The 22,353-nt window shown below is 38.6% G+C and overlaps 1 protein-coding gene across 1 annotated transcript in view; it reads left to right on the top strand.

The window, feature by feature from the left end:
• The window catches only part of ITGA8 (integrin subunit alpha 8), a 115,031-nt gene that overhangs the window by 25,590 nt on the left and 67,088 nt on the right, over window positions 1-22,353 (top strand). The window contains exons 12-15 of the mRNA XM_040592385.1: window positions 4,650-4,855; window positions 7,034-7,225; window positions 19,695-19,740; window positions 21,724-21,831. Coding sequence (XP_040448319.1) covers window positions 4,650-4,855; window positions 7,034-7,225; window positions 19,695-19,740; window positions 21,724-21,831 — 552 coding nt within the window. The remainder of the gene's footprint in view (window positions 1-4,649; window positions 4,856-7,033; window positions 7,226-19,694; window positions 19,741-21,723; window positions 21,832-22,353) is intronic.

The raw sequence follows: 22,353 nt of genomic DNA, 5'->3' as shown, positions 1-22,353 counted from the left end.
TTGTAAAATGTCTCAGATGTGTCTACTTCATATTCTTTTCTTGTGATTATTTCTTATTAGGTGCTTAAACATAATGCATTAAATAATGTTGCTGGGTTAAGTCATTCCTTTCTGTCAGTGACTAGCGACCCTTTAAAGAGTGAGGCATACAAGAAAAAAAGTAGCAAGGTGATAAAATGTTATTGCAGTTCCAAAACAAAACAAAACAATCAAACAAAAAAGCTTTAACAGTTTCTGTAGTGGTTTCACAGTACTCAAATCTTTCAAAGATTCTGAAATCGGATTTTGCATTGTACCACAGCTTTTGACAATTCCTATTTTTATGATATACAGAGTCAGGATTAATTTGGTCATACCATAATGCATTACTAATGTGAAAGGGTAGAGAAACATTAATCTAAGTTACAAAAGACACATTAGAATTTTTCAGAGAACTTGCTATTTAACTTCTCACTTACCAAACTATTTCCTGTGCAGGTTATTTCCTGTGAACCGTAGGGTTACTTGGCAGGTCTTATATTTTCTGTGTACCTCTAAGACCAAAGTTTATGTCAACAATATAATCAAACTGCTGTTGAGACCTGTGTGGTCCCCCAGTCTATATCTTAAAAGAAATCTAATGACTGAGATCCAAACATCCCACAGAAAACAAAACATAAAAAGCTCTACTTGATAAACATGTCTGATTAGATATGTAGTCTGTCTTTGCTGGTTTGCACATAAAGTCGATAGAAATACTTATCTGAAAGGGAGAGTAAAACAGAGAGGGGAAAAAAAAAAGCAAAAGGGAAATGACCTTCAAATTCACTTGTTTTGTTTTTTTGTGCAGCTAAGGGTGAAAGGGGTAGTGATGGCCTTTTCAGTATGACAAACTTTATTAAGTTATATGCAGAAAAGATTAATAGGAATGATGCTTTTCTGTAATAAGACTGAGGACATGGCTCAAAGGTTAGGCTTGTCCTAGGAAAAAAACTCTGTAGACCTTATGCTCCAGCAGTTCTGCAGGTGTTCCGGGGTGACTCTTGCAGTTTTATCTGCACCACATCAAGATTGTAGGCAGATCAGGGAAACTAAGGATATTGTTTGAACCACCATTTAGTTGTCTGCTGCTAATACTGAGAAATCCACAATGAAACTTTAAAAACAAGCTTTGCTATTACCTTACAGACTACATTCCTATTAAAGAGGAAAAGAGAGAACACTTTCAATTTAGACTGAAACAGTCCAATAAAAATAGTGGAATAAACTGTTTACCGGTCTTTTATTTGGCCTATATCAAAGCTTTCCATAGTTATACTTGGACCTCTTGGCATTTCCCATACTACTGATTTTTATTGCTCAGCAGGATACAAAGAAACTGCATACAGTCTCAGCAGGTGGTCAACTTGTGCCTTTTAAAGATTAATTAATTTTTTTTTATCAGTAGGGAAGCAATACTGGGTGGTTGGTTACCTTTCTCTGCTGGAACAAAAATAAATATATAGTTTATGTTAACTGTGACATCTTAGTGCAGTAATGAAAAAAAATCTAATGAACCAGTTCAGAATACCACTGCAAACTGCACTGCACTTTATGGTTTAATATTACTGTCCAGGGGCTTTTGTTTCTGCTTTGCTTTTATGGGCTTTTAAAAAGGGATCACATCAACCTGAATTTGGCTTAGAACTCAAATTTTGTAAATAGAAACTCCTACAATTTAAAAGTCACTTGAAACAGCCTCCATCAACAAAAATGCATCATTCTAATCGTGTAGGTACTTACAACCCAGTAAATGACCCCCCTTGACTGTTTGATGTCTAAATGCTTAAACTGTAGGAGCTGGAAGGTAAAACTGACTATAAAGCATTGTAACCAGCAATTGCTTGCTTATTACCCAGTTAGAGAGAAACCAGGAATAAGTAGATGAGTATCAGAGAGAGCAGGGTAGCTGGAGAATCCTTCTTTGGGTATAGAACACTGCTGTGACTGTGCAAAAAAAACCCAAACAAAACAATGAGCCCCAAACTCTAGAACTGCCTGAGGAAGAATTCCTTCTCGCAGATTTGCTGAAAGAGCTTGCTTTGACCTATAGAGCTCTGCACTGATAGAGAAGGGGGAAAATCAATAGGGTGAGAAAAGGAAGGCCTTGATGTGGATGGGACATGCCAAGACCTGGAGGAACAGCAAACTAAGCGTGGCAGGTGTTCCAGGTAGCTCTGCTGCCTGTAACCAGTTTAGAAATAGGTCAGTGTAATTTAGATGACCACATTCCTCCCACCATCTACTGGGTTCTGGTTCCTACTCCCTGAACTATTAATGCATTTTATACAATCATTGTAATTTATTTTAACAAAGTAGAAATTTTCCTAGAACAATAACCCAGTGCTATGTACTTACAGCTGAGATGCTGTGATCCCTGCATAACAGACTCTAGCTTCTCTCTGCTTGCTTTCTGTCTCACCTGGTGAATCTTGAATTCTGGGTTAGGCTTCTGCTTAGAAAATTTTAGGCCACTGTGGACGATAGGTAGCCTGCCTCTTTTCACCATTTTAGGCACTCTATATATTGCTTTAAGGTATCAAAGTATCTACTTATTTTATGTCTGTGTACTGGGAGCTTCCTGGCTCTGAATCTTTTGGTTTCTTACCAAAACCACTTCTAAAAAAATCTTCCCTTAGTCTTACAATTCTTCATTTGTAAAATATTCTTTGGAGCCAACCTTATCTTTTATTTCATGGTTTATACAGCACATAACACCATGGGGGTCCCAGTCTTACTGGGAATATCTGGACTGTGATGTAATAAAATAGTAATTGATGATAGTGCTGCTGTGTAACACTTAGTATGTAGCATATATAAAACAACTTGTATAAAAAAGAGCATTCACTATCTGTATTTGTTGTTGCTATTGTTTCATGGCAACCATTTTAGCTGACATTCTGTCCCAACCAGGAACATCTTCCATTAGGAGAACAGAACTTTTGATGTTTAGTGTGAAAGGAAAATCCCACCTTTGATGTCAAGTCAGCATCTGCTTCCTTCCTTTTTTAGTCATTCGTGCCGTGGGGTAAAATCTGACATATAAAGAACAGAACAACTGTACCAAAGTGACCTGACATTCTGAATTACAATTTCCTTTATGGAAACACACAATAAAACTTAATAGGAAAATCACATTTCTAGAAGTACTTTGTCATAATTTGTAGAATGTGTAAGTTTTATAACGTGATCAAAAGGCTTCTAGATAAGATATTCTGTACTAAATTCTATGCTATGTATCTTAGAAGCATAGTGTCTTTCTATGGTAAAGTAGTAGGTGAGATACCCCTAAATCATAAGGGTTTTTTTCTATCAGGACTGGGAAAAACAATGTAGTGCAATTTTAGTAATTGGTTTATTAATGGATAAAGCCTTTTTGAAAACATCAGTATTTGGAATATGATGAATTGAGATTAGAAAGTTATCTACAAGTTTTACAAAGTTTGAACAAAGTTCCACATTAGAGGAAGAGAATACGTTTTCCAAATTAAAAGTTTTGTGATCAAGTAGCACTAGTTATTTGCAGTAACAGAGTTCCTTAATATGGTTAATATTGGTTATCCAACCAGTGTCCGCTGAATATGATGTGAATTATCCTGTTAGTTTGTATGGACTTGAGAAACCTTCAGAAGTTAATCTGATCCTATTATTTCATGTCTCAGAACAACATATTAAGAATATTTCTGCTTGTTATGTGGCTATCAATCTTGCTTGATTTTATTCTTTACTGTCCAGTAAAGGGTCTTTTTCCCCCCACTAAATAAATGGTGGTAACATGTTTTGAACCACCCCCATTTAGAACAACAACATGCAAAATATCCTTTGATTAATCTGTCTTCTTTTACTTATTCTTCTTAAAGCAGCAAAATGAACATAAGGACTTTCCCTGTAAGCCTCATATTTTTGTGGGGTTTATGATGTCCTTTCTCTTTAATACCTAATACAGCAAATTATGTGAGCACTGCAACTACTCAAGTACCTAATATTCAACCAGAAGTGTTTTCAGAAATAAAGCTTTGGCTTTGTCTCCCAGCTTCCATTTGAATTAGTGATGAGGCATTCTCTATTAATTGATGCTCTACCTGTGTTTCATGTATCTTACTTCAAAAAGCTGCTATAAAGTGGCATTTTTTGTTCTGTTGTTCACTTACTGACATATAATTTTTAAAAGCTAGATTTTACTTTAAGTTTCTCGCTAGCACTGTTAGCAGGATAGATCTGCAGCATTTGTTATAGTGACAGATTTCTTCATAGTTAAATTCCTGAGTTGTGGATCATTTACTGCAAAGTATGGCTTTTCAGTGTCTATTATGGGCATAAACTGAAGTGCAAGAAATTCTGTTTAAACCTAGGAAGAAGTGGTTTTGCTGTGAGGGTGATCAAACACTGGAAGGGTGTGGAGTCTCCATCCATGGAGATACTTAAAACTGGAGTGGGCATGGCCCTGGGCAGCCTTCCTTAGTTGATTATGCTTTGACCAAGTGTTTGAACTAGAACTCCAGAAGTGCCTTCTTACCTCAGTTAGTCTATGACTCTATGATAATTATCAGCTTCCCATTTAACAAATGCATGAGCTGTGTTGATTACACTCAATCTCTCACTGACACTGGTTTTTGTTTTCACTGTTCCAGTTTAGATGATATCTTAGTTGGCGCCCCTCTCTTTATGGAACGAGAATTTGAGAGCAAGCCTAAAGAAGTTGGGCAAGTTTATCTATACCTGCAAGAAAGTGCTTTCCTCTTCCGAGATGCACAAATTCTGACAGGCACTGAAGTGTTTGGTAGATTTGGCAGTGCAATCACGCACCTTGGAGATCTCAATCAAGATGGATATAATGGTAATTTATATGTAATGTAGTAACATCTATCTCTGTATAACATTGAAATGAAAAATGGCTAAGCAGTGAATATGAAGTATCTTACAGTGGCTGAAAAAGTTTTTTTTACACATAGCTGCTTTTGAAAGTCACAAGAATTTACACTAATCTTAATGAAATTGATATTGAGGGCCAAACCGTGAAAAGCTTACCTATAGGACAGAAGTCATTGACTACAGTGCTATTTTTTACTAAATATTGGTGTGTTCATTTGAATAAAAATATTATCTGTTGTTTTATGACTATAAATACATTTAAATATTTACTTAAGATGTTGCATTTGTTTTAAAGCAGGGTTCTCCTTATCTCCTGTAATGCTTGGATGAGTTTTAGAATTGAATGAGGCTCAGTAAATGGAGCATTTTGCCCACAATGAAAGAACTGGACAAGCACAGATGTATGATTTTAAAGTCAGATGTCTATTCGTACTTAGACACTGAAAGAAACAGGTGCATGAGACCTTTTTCAGTTATCCATAGCACATGGACACAACAAAACATTCATATAAATTAACTGGGAGACAAAATTCAAGAAAACAGTCCAAGTAAACAAACCTATTTAATTATCTGAGGTAGCCTGGATGCCTTGCGCTAGTTAGCTACCTAGACACGGTCAGTAGCACTTTGGGTTTTGCTGCATTTTTTCCCTTACTTATTTCCAGGATGTTAGGGTCTGCAAAGCAGGCGTCTCTGCATCTAAAACCCCAAGGAGTTTTTCATGGAGCAGGTGTTTTGTATAGTAGCCTTAAAGATGGTTGGTCCACTAAGGAATAATTAATGGACTTAACTCCATTGAGGGCTGTTTTTCATGGTGCTCTAACCATTCGATGCTAGGGCCGTGTCACCCATGTGTGGCTTCTGTGCAAGGGATAAATCATGTCAGGAGCCACAGGATTGTATTGGGGTTCAGGATGCACAAAATCCGAATGCCATCCTGTGGTAGAAGCCACTGGATTGTGACTGCTGAATTGTGACTGCTGAGAACACCCTCACTGAGTTGTCCTGCAATTCTGCCATGGATTTCAACACAGCTGGATCCCACACTGGAGACTTCCCATTTTCTACCTGTGAGCAATAGCAGATGCCCTCAGCTTCTCTGGGCAGGGAGGGTTGGTATCCCTGCTCTCCAACATTCTGGTAAGGCAGGGAGGAGATATTCCTGCTTTTCTGTCTGTACAGAGAAGGCTAAGAAGGATCTAGAGCCAAAGTCTTCTGCTTCATAACTGAAGGTGCCAGTCATAGAGCTTTGGTGCACTTCTGCCTTTATAGAGTGAAGGTACAAATTCCAGGTGCTGAATTCAAGTTTAATAAAGAAGTCCAGCATCAGCTCCTAGATCAGAACCTAAAAGTAAGAGCTTTAGGTTGTGTCCTGCTCTAGCGTTTCCTATTACCTAGCTCAGCTGGTGCAACTGTTGAATCTCGGTCTAGACACCTGATTCTCTCCACATGCCATACATAGGACCTAAGAAGAGCACTGTTGAGTCCCTCTTATGGGTATGGCACCTCATTTACTGAGGATTGCAGTGTTTAATGCAGTAAAACGTAATGCCCAAGGCTTTCTGTTAAATTCCTGACTTGGTACTATTCCCATTTCTCAATAAAATGTTGGCTTGGTATAGAGGAAAACACTATATTCCATTGTGCTCTTTTGCATACCAAAGCACTGGATGTTTGAGGAGATGGAGTTTTTTGTCTGTTGAATATTTTCTCTGGAAAAAGAAAATTTTATCTAACAGCTATTACTTATTAATTAGGTGATAGAGGAAATGGAGGAAAATTTGTGTCTGTTTAAAAATATGGAAGTAAAAGCAGGTATTCATTAGATCTTCGTTTATTAAAGCTTATTAAATGCCCTGGAAATATGGTAGAGGAATCCAGTGTGGACTGGATATTTAGTATAATGCAACAACCCCTTCACAGGATGATTTTATAAGCTTTTGTCATGAAAGTTTGACAAGAAAAGACACTACAAATATTTTTGTATATTTGCCTTAAAACTAGAATCCATACAGAAGTACAGAACATTGAAGTTCTTGCATGAATGTAGCAGAAGCCATTTGTGTCTCTTTTCTTGCAGGGACTTAATTTTTGCTTTATTTTAATTGTGTCCATTTATTTTTATTATTTTGTTGCACTGCAGACATTGCTATTGGTGCACCATTTGCAGGAGAAGACAGAAGAGGGAAAGTGCTCATTTACAATGGATACAGTAATGGGTTAAATAATAACCCTTCCCAGGTTCTCAGTGGAGCCTGGGCCTCACAGTCCATGCCTTCGGGATTTGGCTTCACTCTAAGAGGAGACTCAGATGTAGACAAGAATGATTACCCAGGTAAGATTTTTCCATTAGAAAGGGAATTTCATACTTCCATTTGCTGGAAAATGCATCATGTCTAAACTGTTCCTATTGGAGGGCAGAGGTCAGAATAAAGAATATACATTTTTGTATAGTTCTAGCTTGCTTTCCTGAGAGTTAAAATCAGACAAAACAAATACTCCCTTTCCTGTCAAAAGACATGATCAGAAAGGCAAGAAAGGACTTAAATAGTCACATTAACATAAACCATGTGAAGTTTATAATAAAAAGCTTAACCCTTTCCCCCCACTTCCAAAAACTGAACACTTTCAGCTTGTTGAACTTGTAAGGTCTCCTTCATCCTGGCATTCTTTCTTAATTAAAAACATGTTGTGTTGTAGAGGAAGGCATTGACTTGGTTGTATTGCTAAGTTGTTTTTTTGCTCTCAAAGAGACATTGAGCTATATATAGATTCTTAATGGCTTTGTTTGCATTTGAAGCAGAGAGAATGTGAAGACATTACTTAAAGGCAGATATTTCATTTGGACCTTTCCATTCCTTTTGTTTTTTCATTTTGCTATACAGACTCTTCCTTTTTATGTTAGCTTTGTTTGTTCCTTATATGTTTACCTGACGTGCATTCAGATTTACCAAGTTTGTAACATTAGTTGAGTTTTGCTGGGGAGGTATTTATTTTTGTAAGAGATATGTCCCTAGTGTCCTGAGTAGTCTGAATGTTGGAGCTATTTTGATTGTGCTTGTATTTACTCTATCTCTCCTCTAGAAGCAAATCTGTTCTGTTTCTTTCATCATAATTCAGAAGCCTTCGTAAGGAAGTGCAGTAAAACATCATATTTTGTTATTGTGAAAGGTTCGTTCACAGTAAAATTGTCTTTCCTTCCCTAACTTACTATGAAATCACTTTTGTTATCCTGGGTTATTTCAAGGCTAGTGTTATTAGAAGCTGTATTGTTTCAAAAGTTAAAATTATAATTTTCGAAGGGACAAAAGTGGTATCTCTTTTACCTTTTGTGATGGATTCTAAAAACTTTGACATGTATTTTTCCAAAAGTGGAAGAAAATATCTGGGAAGGGGTGTTTACAATAGAAATTACAGTTTAACAAACAGAAAAGCTGACTGCAGAGTAATAAAGTGAGGCTATCACAAGACTAAATTGAGGGGGTCTTCAGCATTTGAAAAAATAAAGGGCTTTTAAACACTGTTCTGACTTTTTGTTTGCATATTGTTGATGCTGCTATTAATAGTCTTTCATTGTCCATGACTAATGAGGTTCTTTTGGACAACAGAGCTCTTTATTAAAAGTTTCAGCATTTAAACATTTCCTAAGGCACCCACAAGCCCCCCCAGCAAAACCAAAGAAAACAGGATATTGCATTCCTGACATTTCTAAGATTGAAAAGATAGAGGGAGGGAAGGGAGAGATTCGTTCAGGTCTTCTTTAAGCCACATGGGGAAGAAAGAAGAGTAGAAGTTTAACCATTGTATTAGCACTTTATGTGGAGCATCTTTTGAGCTAATTTGTGAAAAAATTGGGTGGTGGGTCTCAGTCTTTCCAAATGTGTACTGAGGAACTGCTATAGTCAATTCAGTTGTGAGATTTCTTGGAGTTATTCTACTTGTCTACATGCATCCTATGTGCAGAATTTCACATTGTGATATTAGCTCACTGTATGTTAGATGGTTTGGTTTTATTACATGAATTATTTATTTTAGCAAAAAAACCCCAACCCTCTGCATTTACTATAGGTAGCTTTTTCCTCCATCCCCCAGTTGAATATCTGGATGAGCAGTCCAGAGTACGGGTGGGAATCTGTCAGAAAATGACAGAAATAAAAACCTTACTGTCAGTCAACCACTTCTTTAATTCTCAAAGAGTTGAAGCACCAAAACAGAGCTGTAAAAATAGCATAACCATGGCACAGTTTTAGCACAAAAATAGAATGCCTTCCTATGGGAAAAAGGAAAAAAAAAGAAAGGAAATTATATGGGGAAATACAAGTCTAGAACAAACACATTAGGTGATGAAGTAAGTAATCCTTCTTGTGTCAAAGAGCTTTTCTTTTTCACCTCCTGATGGAAATGCTGAAGGGCAGCTCTTGTACAAGGAGGAAGCGAGGTACTGAACTTGGAAGGAATAGGAAGGAAGTTTTATTTTAGATGTCAGCTTGAAAGGCAGAGTATTTGCTGACTATAGAAGGTCTAGGAAACTACCCTTTAATTCAGTGCTTCCCAAACTACTGGTCATGACTGTGATTCAAGAAGGGTTGAATACTAGAAAAAAATCTTGAAAATTTTCATTTAAGTGTTTTAGTGTGTCTATTATAAAATCAACCATTTTATAAAAACAAAAAAGTAGTAAGACTAAATTATGCTGATTCCTCACTCAAAAGTTCAGTTCCACAGGCTGGGAAATGACAGCCAGCTGTAATATCTGGCTGCAGGTATAAACATGTATTGCCACAATCTAAGGTGAGATTCTCCAAGCAAGTAGCTCTTCCATGGCTAGAGTTCAAGCGTGTGTGAAGACAAATGAGCTCAAAATGAGATCATACTTTCAAGAAGTTCAGGACTTACACCAGTTTGTGAGGACTTATGTAACTATAGCTGTGCTTTTATGTATGATTTACTCAAGCTCTGGTACCTAGCATCGTTCATGAGGCAGGCATATCCTGCTGGGAAACGAGAGGCTGGGAGATGGGAGTTACCCTGCCATTTTCTTTTTGACGCACTTTGTAGCATTTTCTGAGCTTTTATTGTTTCATGCCATCTTCTTTAAATCAGGCCATGTATTAATGTTCTTAGAGCAGGTCGCAGACCTGGAAGCCGGAAGATACCACCTGTTTGTGTGGTTTCTTATCACAGACCACTGAGCTTCATTCTGGGCTTGCTGTATTGAGCCCAGGAACCAGTGCTCTTAGAGACTGAGCTGCAAGTTCGGGAATACAGTTCCTAACAATGGAGGGTGAATCACAGTCAGATTTTTCTGCTATTGGACAAAGGTTAAATCCTCTCTTGGCTGAACGTTCCATTCAGGCTGAGATCTACCTATCAGCCTTCTGGAGAAGAGCAGCCATTTGGTCCAAAAAGTGATATCTTTCTCTCTTTCCAAATGCCAGTATAAGCTTAGGAACAGAGAAGAAAATGGGAAGCAAACAAAGGCTGCCTAATACTCGGTGCTCTTCAAATCCCCCAGCTTTCCTGTGGATGGAGGAGTGGTTTCTCTTTCTTCCTCTTCCTGCAGCTCCCAGCCAGCAAAGGGAGGGAGACCATCTCCTGATTTCTGGTCTTATTTAGGAAAGGCCAAGGAAGACTTTCTTGTCCCCCAGAGCCCCAGTAGTAAAATAAATATGGGAGAAAACTGATCACAGACAGGTTTAGTGGTGGGAGTATCAGAGCAGGCAGGAAAGAACCTAACACAGCCATACTGATACAGATGAAAGATCTGTCTGGCACCATAGCATTTCTCCAGCAGTGGCCAACAACAAATATCCATGGAATTGTACAGTTGATGTGATATTCCCCAGAATATTCACCCGGCTCTAACCAACTGGGGGAGCAAGGTGTCCCTGACTCAGAGGTGGCATCTTCAGATACTGAAGCCCTCAACAGACTTTTCTTCCATTAATTTGACCAATCAGTTGTAGAACTCTTGAACTTTTGGCACCCACAGCAACCTGTGTCAAGAGGCCCCACAGCCTAACTACATGTTTTGCGAAGAAGTAATCCTTTTCACTGCATCCCATTCAGGGCTTGAACATTCCACTGGACCAGTTTCTTTGAATGTGCCCTTGTTCTTGTACTGAAGAGTCAGTAAACAATTCTTTAGTCCACTCTTGTTTTACAGACCTCTGCCGTATTCTCTCCCTCAGCTGTATGTTTTAGCTAGTCCATGGAAGGAACCCTAATTTACTTAATTATTCCTTGTGCAGAGACAAATGGCACACAAATCCCGCTGTACCAGGGGATGGTTCAGTCTTGCCATCACTGCTGCCTCCTCTTCATACATTTTTATGTAAAGAGCATGTGTAAAGTGTGACTTCTGTCTAACTAAAGCATTGCTTCTGGTAAAGATTTTCACCATTGACCTGGGTTTTGAACTTACCCAACATAAAAAAAAAAAGCTGTATCTTCCCTAATGAGAAGAAAATTGGAATTAATACATGACAGAACAATAATCCCAAGTATTGTTCGTTGGTATCAGTGATTATTTTTGTGAATAAAGTGAGCCAGGAACTGTGGTCTGGCCTTGAGGCTACCTGGCATTGCACAGCTCACCATCATCAGATGAAACCCTCCTGTCCACTGAAACAGGTTGGTCACGTCCAAATTGCATTTTGGGAAAGGTCCTTGGCCTAGGCTATTCCCCAGACCATTCCTGGCCAAGTCTGGGAGAGTACTAATTTGTACACACTGAAATCAGACCAGAGTCTGTGCTACAATGTAAAAATATGGACAACGCAGCGCTCAAGCTTGTGCCCTGATTTTATTTTAATTTCACTTGTGCAGCCGCTCACTGCGCAAAGCACAGGATACAGACAGCTGAATGGCTACCTACTCAACATCATACCTAAAAATGAAACTTTCTCTTTTAGGGTCAGCAAGCAGACAGGGCTGCTTTTCCTTCTCGTTAGCAGTGCTGTCACTGTAATGACCATCTGGCTTCAGTTGCCCTGGCATAGATGTTACCACTATAACAGTAACAGACCTGTACTCTCAGCATTGTAAAAATACAGGGATTTTTCTATCCTTTCAACAGTGAAGTCCTAGTTATGTAAACCTAAAACAACCAATCTCCACAGCTCTCCAGTGAAGGACTTCTGTAAGTTGTGTCATACTTGCAGGCACTCCAGATATTATGAGCCCGAAACTGTTCCTTTATCTACAGACAGGGGTGATATGGTAGTCTCTGCTTTGCAGGCTTGGAGGTAGTAGGAAACATTCAACCCGGGGAAGCACCAAAGGCAGAAAACTGTGCTGATGATCCTAACAGCTGTGTTGCTCTAAAGACACACAGCTGCCCTCTGTTGTGGTGTTCATCACCTTCAGCCCCGAACAGAGCACTGTTACTCATCTAGAAGAACTGCAATGTCAAAGAGTGGTGAGGGTGGTAATGAATGGATGTATGCTCCTTTCTCTGTAGTCATGTAAAAGTTAGGCAGAACCTGACCAAACTTTATAAGGCTAGTGAGAGGGAAGCAGTAACAGGAAGCAGATTAAGCACATCAGTCAGGTAGGTTGAATGTACCAAGCCAGCTCTGTGCTTTTTGGTCTAACTATTCAGGGGAACAACCAGCCTGCAGCTATCCGAGTCTTCCAAGCATAACACTTAGAAGCTTTGTACCAGACTTACCTGAGATACTTAGTATCTCTCCAGTACACAATATGTACCCAGTATTTGAAGGAAAAGACCAATTAATCCTAGTAAGCTACACCTACACTAGTAAATTAAATTTGCTGTCTTTGGTTCTGAACTGTCACTGGGAAGTCCTTGTCTCGTGTTCTTGCCAAAACAGGGTTGCTGAATGCTCTCTTTTGGAGACTGGTAATTGGCATGAGCCAACAGCTTTAGGGCCATTCTGATGATGCCACCACAGGCAGTGCAGGTAAAGCACACAGGCACATCTTCTGGCACTAATTTACTAACACTGACATAATTGTAACATCTTTCAGCAGACGATCCATTCACAGTTTTCTGACAACTCATGTTCTAAGGTCATATTCAAAGGAGGGGATCCGATCTCACTTAGGCTGCTGTAGTAAATGCTGACAATGCCATTATTCTGGATTGACAGTCATGTAAAAAGAATAAAGGGGATTTAGAGAAATGGAGTAAGGGAGCAGTAAACGGAAGTGGAAAAGACGGGCATTTTTCGTCAGGTTAAGTGGAAATACAGTGGTAGTTGGAAGGAATTATGTGCGAGATTCTGTGCTGCACTTTTCAATGCTGAGGGTAAGACATGGCAGAGCAGCGTTGTGCTGTATCTGAGGCTGTACTGGCAAGGCCTGTAACAGTTTATATGGCCAAGGGACTCTGTAATAGCAGGTCTTCAAGGTTTGCATGAAGAATTTCTGAAATCCTTGCCTCAGCACAACCCCCCTGGCTGTCTTCTACACTGGAACATCTGAGCAACAAAATGATAACTTTCAACACAGCTTCCACTGCACTCCCCAATAAATCTGGAGCTTTTAGGGCCCTTTTGCTCCATCCTGAGCTTTATCTGTGTCATCAAGGCCTGGAACAGGGAACGAAGCCTCAGCTTAGGCATGTATTTTGACATGTAGTTTATTTTATTTATAATTTTATTTCTCTTTTTCTATTAACATAACTCAGTTTTCATAGGAACAAAAGAAATTCATAAATCTGTTTAATGGGAAAGAAGTTTGTTTCTTTTGGCTTCTGGGCATCCGTTCAAAGCTGGTCCTCACTGAGCACTTGGAGTGTAGTTATCTAGGTGATGGTGCGGCACTTCCAGCTGGTTCATCTATCTCTGCAGGGCTCAGGCATGTGAAGGCTGTAAAGTTTCCACCCTCACATTTCAGCATATGTTCAGTCACTCGATGGCTGATTATAGCTAAGCAAATAGTTTATGATGAATAACTTACTCAATTTGTTAAGCTTGCTTTCTTCTTGTGGCATATCCTCCAGCACACTGGTTTCTTCAAATGTTTGTGAACCAGGGTAATTTAACCAGTTTCTTTTAACAGTGTGGGTGGATCCAGAGCAGTGCTCTGGCTGAATTCACTATTCAAAGACTGTGATTAGTTAATTGCTAAAATAAATTATGTGCTATTGTTTCTGCTCCCTGCCTGTTTAAATGCTTGTATACGTCTTCCTTATTAACTTAGAGAGTCACTGTGGAGTCAATGCCACTGAAACGTCATCTTCAAGATATTCTGCTTTTATACAAACACAGTTGTTGGCTTGTTCTTTTTGTTATTGTTTTTACCCAAGCCTTTGTCAGCACAGGGAAATGTACAAAGTCATCTTCACGCCTTGTTATTTTGGACTCAGTTATTATCTTAAGAATAGCATGTGATTAATATAAACAAATGACTCTAGAAACATTTTAAGAAGGAAAGAAGTGTGGTAATCAGACAAAACTTCCTTAGAATGTTAGTAATCTAATCTTATTAAAATAGCAGTATTTAACAGCTCCATCTGCTAAATACATTAACTCAAACAGCAGGAAGAAAATCCTTAAGTTTCTGAGAGGCAAGGGTTCTTCTATGTTCATGATTTATTTTTTTTTAAGAACAATAGGCATTGTGCCAACAAGATCACAAATCATAATCTAGTGATGATTAAATTATGAAGTTAGTCCAGGAGATTTGTGGAAGACAAACAAATTAAATCAATGAGAAGCTGCATCTGCTCTGGTAAGAGGACAGCTGTACATGGGAGCCAGAACAAGGGTGTGGGTTCTGCCAGCAAATGCAGAAAAGCTGTAGTGTTTCTACCAGCTGATTATGTTTTCATGTGAATAATCAATCAAAAATGTAGTGACAAGCCAAGAATCTTCTACAAATATGTTCATTTTATGGTAAAATATTGTCTGTGTGATTTACAGGTATGCTTTTTAAAAATTCGTTGAGATATTTAATGAAATCACAGTATTGTGCCCAATGGAATATAAGCATATAGCAATTAAGCGCAGTAAGCAGGGATTTACTGAAGTGATAGAATATTAACTGCTCTCTTTTGGATTTGTTTGTAATATGATGAGTAATAACATTGTATTATGAAAGTGAGTCATTCAGACAAAAGAGGAGCATTGATATGAATGAGCCTTAGGTGTTATCCTTAACAGACCTGCTACCAGAATGGCTGAAAAACAGGGAAGGATCAAGGCAGTTGAGAATTGTAGGATTGAAAGAAAATGACTCTGTTTTAGGTGGTGGTTGTTTGTAGTATTTAAATAAATTTCTGGAGTAAAGTTTGCAGAACTGGACAATCCTGTGTCCTTTACTATGGTCAAGCCTGAAGTATTGGCTGTTCAAAGGAGATCTTATTCTGGACCTTTCCTACTGAGATTTTGGAGTGTAATGCTCTCTGAAATCCCAGAAAACAAATAGAAATCTGATCATGGGCTCATCCCCTGATCCGTTGAGGGAAATAAAAACCAAAAAGGCTCACAGGTTTGGGTTTTTTTAACAAGCTTTCCAGTTATGCATTTTTTTTTTTCTGCTCTCTTTTAGGCACTCAGATAGGATTCTATTTGTTTTCTAGTCCCTATTTATACTATGCAATTAACCTACACAAAGTGATGTTTAAAGATGTCAGCAAATCATTCTGTGTCCATAAAGTTAACACTTCCCTGCCTGTATCCTTGTGGAGTTGTAGTGGACAGGTGACTCGGCTATCTACTGTTTGTTTCATGTTGGGGTTTTTCACAAGTGAAGTGTGTGCCACTTATGTAGTCCTTCATTTGCTGCCGGTTTGGGCCACTGTCCAACATGAAGTGAGATACCATGCCCTGGCAACTTCTCTTGGGATTGCTGGGCAGACTCAAACCAGGTGTGGAGTGCTCAGCACGCCACATGTTCCTCCTTGCTCGGAGTCCCTGGGACTGCATCTCTCACAGGGGATCAAAGAATTTGCTCAACTTAATAAATGAATATATCTTGTTGAGACTGGAAGTAGGACTTTGTTGATCTTCCTACTTCCTCCAGTTTGTGAAAGCTTAGTCAGCATCGTGGCAAGTTTCTGCACTTTATTTCATGGCGTTTCAGGTCTGGCACAGCCACATGGCAGAAGGCGCAGGTGAACAGACGAACTTACAAAATCCAGCATGCCTTTCAGTGCCATCTGTGAATACTCTTTCCTTAACTTTTCATCATAATTTATCTCGGAAAATGGAATAAGCATTAGGATTGTTTAACTTTGCAGAGTGCCCCTTGACTTCAGTTAAATACATGCCAAAGACACTTGTTTCAGAATTAAGCTCTGTGAACTCCACCAGTTGAGATGTTACTGCATACAACCCTCAAGCTCTGTTGAAAAGTTGAAAATTCCTTTGGAGTCACTCTGTGCTTGTTCTCTTAGTTTTTGCAGTGTGGTTGTGATCCCACAGCTCATTTGTTCAACAGCAATGAGGCAGAAGCACATGACTGCTGCCACCAGCCCCTCCTTACAGGTGTCTACTTCTCTGAAGGGCAGCAACTGATAAAGGATCTTCTCAATGTGACAACACAGGCAAAGAGGTCATGTACTTAAATCTATGAGGTCCCTCATCCTCTTGAAAACACGGAATATAAGAAAAGGAGTGAAGGAGACTTTGCGATTCTCTCTTCCTTTCTCTCTTTATACACATTTTAATCTGGGCTTGGAAAAAAAAAAAACAAACTCACAAATGCAGAGGAACAAAGGGTTTTGTACACTGTACACTTTTCTTGAGGCTCTAATTGGAAGGTTTATAAATAGTTAAGCTGGGGTTTTTTGCTATGTAATTCCAAATTATGTGTTAAACGCTTATTTTTCAGCTGGTGACCTTTGCAATAGTGACATTGCGTGCGTAGCATTAACAAGCAATGAACAAAGACAACTTCTTTCTATTTTTAGGAGAGGAGAGTTGCCAAACTTCAGATAATTTAGGAATCTCATGCATTTTTTCATAGAAATGATTCATAACTTTTCTTCTGCAGAATACAAAACAAATTCAAAACTGCTTATAGAAGTGCTCTGATTTGGTGTGTATTCAAATCTCATGGATTCATATCAATGTCAAAAATGTTTTTTTTTCCAATGATGAGTGTGGGAGTTACACCCCACAAGGCAATGGAAGAAAGAAGAATAAAACTACTGCTCTGTAACAGACCAAGTAGAACAAAGAAAAATCCCTAATGGATCTTCCAGTGAATACTCTACTTGAGTATATAATGACTTAGCCCTTATGTTAGATCATAGATGACACTACCAGGTATAAGTATGTTTTATTGTTTGCATATTCATTCTGAAGTCCACTTTTCCTACTGAGTACTTTCACTCATTCAAGCTCTTTGGGTTAAGAATAAGTATGACTTGGACCAGAGAATAAAGGAAATGTCAGGGGGAAGGTCAGAGCTTCCAAGCGAGAGCACATGAGCACAGTCCTGGCTGCCCTTGGAATATGCTTAAATAGGGCCTTTGTGATGGTGCCATGATTGAATGTCCTCATCTTTTTTGCTTTATCTCCAAACCTGACTGAGGTGGCAATGCAGAAGACTGCCCATGGAAAACTATATTTTCAGTGGCTGGGGCTCATTACTGGTCCTCTGTCTTCAAATAAGTTTGGCTCTGTCCCAGAGAAACCAGGATTTAACTATTAAGCAGATGTACAAAATCTCCTTTAATATTAAAGTGGGCATGGTGAGATAGTGGGGACCTAAGTCCACACAGCTGTAGATACCGAAATTAAGAGTTTGCTCATACTAATGAGGCAAACTGTATCTGACAGTTTTGTTAAGTTACTGAAGTTGTGCATTCAAGCCTTGTGGCCATGAAGGGTTGGAGTGCTTTGTTTTTTTAATGAAAGATCAGATTATTAAATCATCACAAGACTAAGATCTGGATAAGTCTTGGATAGCTACCTGTTTTGTCTCTACCATAACATAGGCCTGTAATGAAGCCTTTTGAGTAATCAAGTCTAGTATGAAACAGTACATATCCTAAGTTAAGTCTGTTGCAGAATTCATAAAGAGTGTCCAGCTGGGAACAACAGAATGGAAAGCCCTTCCTTCTTGTCTCTCACTTTCTGTCCATAACGTGTGTCTTTTTCCTTAACAAAAAAAATCAAAAAACAATACAAAAAGACCACATAACCCACCCCACCCCCACCCCAAATCAACAGAATATTTCATCTTTTTGGGGGGTTACCATGGGTGTTGCTATCAGAGAGCTGCCAGGAGAAGTTCTGCCATGTGTGTTGTGTAGCCTTTATGGTGATGGCTGCGTTTCAGTCAGTTTTTATTTATGAGAGAAACATCTTTAGGTTTTGGTACTGTGTGCAAATTGTCTATAAAAGTTGCTAATGAAAAGGACTCATAAATGTCCCAAAAAGGAGATAGAAACAACACTAATTTTCTTCTGCTATTTAAAGTGTCCCTGACCCTGAAGCATATCTCTCTAAGGCCAATGGAAGTAAAAGAATGTAAATGTTGTACAGGAGGATTAGACCCATAAACTGTCCATGCCTGCTCGTATTAGGACATTATTCACTGGAATTCATTGTAGGGCAGGCCGTTGCCTATGTGGAGTACTTGTTTAAACTTGTGAAATTGTTGCCATCTGAAAGGCAGAGCGAGCACTGGAAAGCACGCTGCCAGACCTGGCCCAAGCCCACCCAGCTCATTAGCATCAAAGCTTTGTATTTGCACCCCACTTAATGACTTCAGGGCTTCTTAAAGCAAGCCAGTGCTCAAACTATGGAAGCAGCAAGTAAGGGGTTGTTTACAACACTGAGTACTAGTTTAATTAACTCATCTAGATCAATTTAGGTTGCCAGTCTGTACCACTGCAAGGTCTGTTGTAAGACTCTTGTCTACTGAATTGGGCATAAATCTTATGATAGCAACAGTGGAGTGAAAGGGGTGCCCAGACGGATATTAGGGGGGTTGAAAATGAAAAAAGCTCGCTTCTTTTCTTGAACTGTGTTCCAGATAAAGGCAGCAGGGAAGTGGATTGTTTTTCCTCACTGCTTGGCTCGAGCCATTCTGCAGCAGGCCTGGGTAGTCCAGCAAGCCAGTCTGGATGTTTCCAGAGAGCCCTGTGTGAGGAATTCAGGCAAAAAAAGGAAATATCTGGGCTTGCGGATTCCCAACCCAGGCAGGTGTTCAGTAACAGAGATGTGCCCAAGGCACGGTGTAACGCTCGTCAGCAATGACTCCGTCTGTTCAAAATGGTGACTGATGGGGTAAAAGATGGCTTTAGACAGGTAACTATTGTAAGCGTTAGCACATGCTGCTACAATGCTGAAAACATTAGGAACTATGAAAATCAGCCATCCTCTGACCTGTGCATTGTATTTATGTATGCAGATGTGTAATGCTTAAGTTAAAGAACAATTCTTTAAAACACAAAGCAGGATGGGAACAATTGTCGGGAAGGAAGACCATAAATTTTCTACATGACATGTATGAGAGTGACAAAAAAGTGGTTTGAATTGCTTTGTGTAATGGACAATTAATGTTTTTGAATAAAATATATAGGGGCTAATGGCATCCTTTTTCCCTTTTAATACAAGTGGCAGAGAAGCGAGATTGTGGCATGGGTGACCTTGTGTAGAATAGTTTGGCACTTACTGGATACAACCAAGACATTTACGAGGCCATCTCTGACAGTGTGAAATATTTTCTTTCAGGTAGATGTTTGAAAAAAATATTTAGAAAGGAGTTATCACATCTGTTTTATGTTACTGCATTTTTAATATAAGTAATCTAATTTAGGCTGGAAAAAAATGTATGAGAGGCTTCTCTATACTTCTTCTGAAGCTGTTTTGTTTTTGCAGATTTAATTGTAGGTGCATTTGGAGCTGGAAAAGCAGTTGTTTACAGGTACGTGGCAAATACAATGGATGTTTTTATTTTCCAGCTTTAGTGGGAGATATGCAAATAAACAAATTTCACATTCCTGTGTTTCCCTGGCGCAGTGTGTAAAAGATGTTCATTACAGATGATAGATCAAGCATCTTGTGAGAAACAAATGCATTTTTCCCATGCTCAAAACTCGTCATTTTCAAAGTAAATTTCCATGCTTAGTCTTACCTCAAAAAACTTCTGGAATATTTGACTCCTTAGTTTATTTTATATAAGAAAATTAAAAAGCATAAAATCAATAATTAATTTCTTTCCTGGGGGAATGGTGCTAGTAAAAAATTTTCAAGCGAGTCTGATTCTTGTGGAGGTTGTGTATGTTAAGACATGAACTACGCAATGAAAATAAAGACTGCTGCTTTAGCCTCAGTTTAGAAAAAAATGTATGAGATCCTGTTTTACAAATCACAGAGTTGTTGCTTACTATGGATTTTCACTAAATGCACTTTTTGATTAGAGGTATAATTTAAAACTACCACATACATAAACAAAAATCTGCTGATGCTTTCTTAGTCCAGCCGTGCCCACAGTTCTTGCATTTAAATATTCACCATCTGTTGCTGCAACAATGTCATCATATTTCTGGATTCTTCTCTGTCTTCTTGTTGTATGTATTCCCAGCACTACCTGACTGAGAAGGCATGTTCTGCTTCCCAACTGAATGTTTGTCAAAGCCCAAGAATTTTGTAAAACAGGAATGTTAGCTCATTTTAGCTAACACTGTAGGTTCAGTGAGTAGACCTGATTTTCCTACTGCCCTATGATAGAATCATGCAAATACTTTGCAGTACATCAGTTTGCAGTGGCATAAATGACGGCATAGGATGTGAAATATTGGAGAATTAGATCCAGTGTGTATTTTGGATAGCAATTAAAAAATGTGCCCTATTTAATTTAAGAAAGTGAATAGCAGGAGGCCATTTCCTGGCCAGAGTGTATCAAGTATGCAACTTGCCATATTGGAGAAATGGAATTTTATTAAATGAGATTTGCTAAAAAAAAAGGTTTTCCCTGTTGCACAAAACCAAAGTAATTTTATTTTTTTAATTTCTTGTCAAAGTAATATAGGGAAGTAATCATAAAAGCTCAGCTATGGATTGAAATATGAGGAAAGTAATTTGGTAATAAGCTGGTTTTGACAGAAATATGTAACTTACTGTAAAATAGTACTGCTGTCTCTAAAAAATCAGAATTTAGACCCTTTCTTGTTTTCATCTGTCTTCTAAATTGCTCTCAGTTATAGATTATCTCATTACTTAATAACAGATTGTTATTCAAAGGGATGGTTCCCATCACCACAGCTATATATTCACATACTCAGCAGAATTTTGTGATGATTACTTCTGGTTTCCAAAGTCAATTGTCTCAAGACATGTCAGACAGAGTGTACTTTATTATTGGCTCAAGATATTCTAGATCAACTGCTATTTTAACCAAATTATGTTTATTCTTTTAAGAATCTTAACAGAGATAGCAAGTCTGAATATGTCACTGTTAATGGAGACAGTATAAAACAAATCTAACAGTACAAAATAATGGCCAAAGGACTGACGTAAGTCCCCAAAGGCAGACTGTACCTTTGTGAAAACCCAGTGTGATGAGATTGTCTGATGTGCCTTAGTCCCAGAACAGATGGCTGACTATAGGATACATGATATAGTCATGCTGTTAACCTGTGATTTTTTGTGTTAGATTCATCTGAAGCCTGTGAAATGCCCTCATACATTCAAGAACTTTCAAAATGTCATAATAGGGGGTACCACAGTTTCTGATGTAATCAGAAAAGCTCTTTTGGGTAGGAGCAACTTTATAAAAGTGTTTTCTCCCAAGTAACTCTACATTGATGGCTTCTTTGTGGCCATCTCAGTTAAGTGTTTTCTCTGCTGCAACTTGGGTGCTAATGTGCTCCTTCTGAATGCTGTGAACCTTATTTCTGCCCCTCAGAGCCAGACCTGTTGTGACAGTGAATGCCCAGCTCATTCTGAACCCCATGATTGTGAATCCAGACAACAAAACTTGTCAGCTCCCTGGCTCTCAACTTTTGGTGGCCTGGTAAGTTTATGATTATACAAAAACAATGCTTATCTTCTTTCCCAAATAACTTCCTATTCCTAACTTTACTTGCTGTTTTTTGTTGAACATGTTCAAAGTTCAAAAACAATGTTAAAACATGCTATGAGCACAACAACAACAACAAACCATATAGAACAGAGCTCTTTCTGATATCTTCTAGAACTTCACAGATTCTCAAAATGGAATAGCTTAAAGTCCTTTGTTATACTGAGTCTCTTTCTGCATAGGAGGATGCTCAGTCTCTCCTAGGATCAAGCTGCAAATTCATAGGCAATGTTTGAGTGAATGAAACATGAAACAGCTAAGACAGACAAAATACACAAATATTCATCCATCTAAACACACGTCTTTGTTGAGAAAATGTAACAGTGAAAGTGCTGTAAAGAGCTGGTGGGCCCACCGTTTTCTGTTAGAGAGAGATCTTGGTCCTTTGTGAAAGAGAAAAGATACCTGGCTAGCCATTCTGAGAGCATGTTGTTTCTGGCTGTCATTGGTCAGAGG

Source organism: Falco naumanni, chromosome 4 (genome assembly GCF_017639655.2).
Source record: "Falco naumanni isolate bFalNau1 chromosome 4, bFalNau1.pat, whole genome shotgun sequence".
Classification (NCBI taxonomy): domain Eukaryota; kingdom Metazoa; phylum Chordata; class Aves; order Falconiformes; family Falconidae; genus Falco; species Falco naumanni.
The sequence above is the reverse complement of the archived record's forward strand: the minus strand, read 5'-3'. Positions and strand labels throughout refer to the sequence as shown.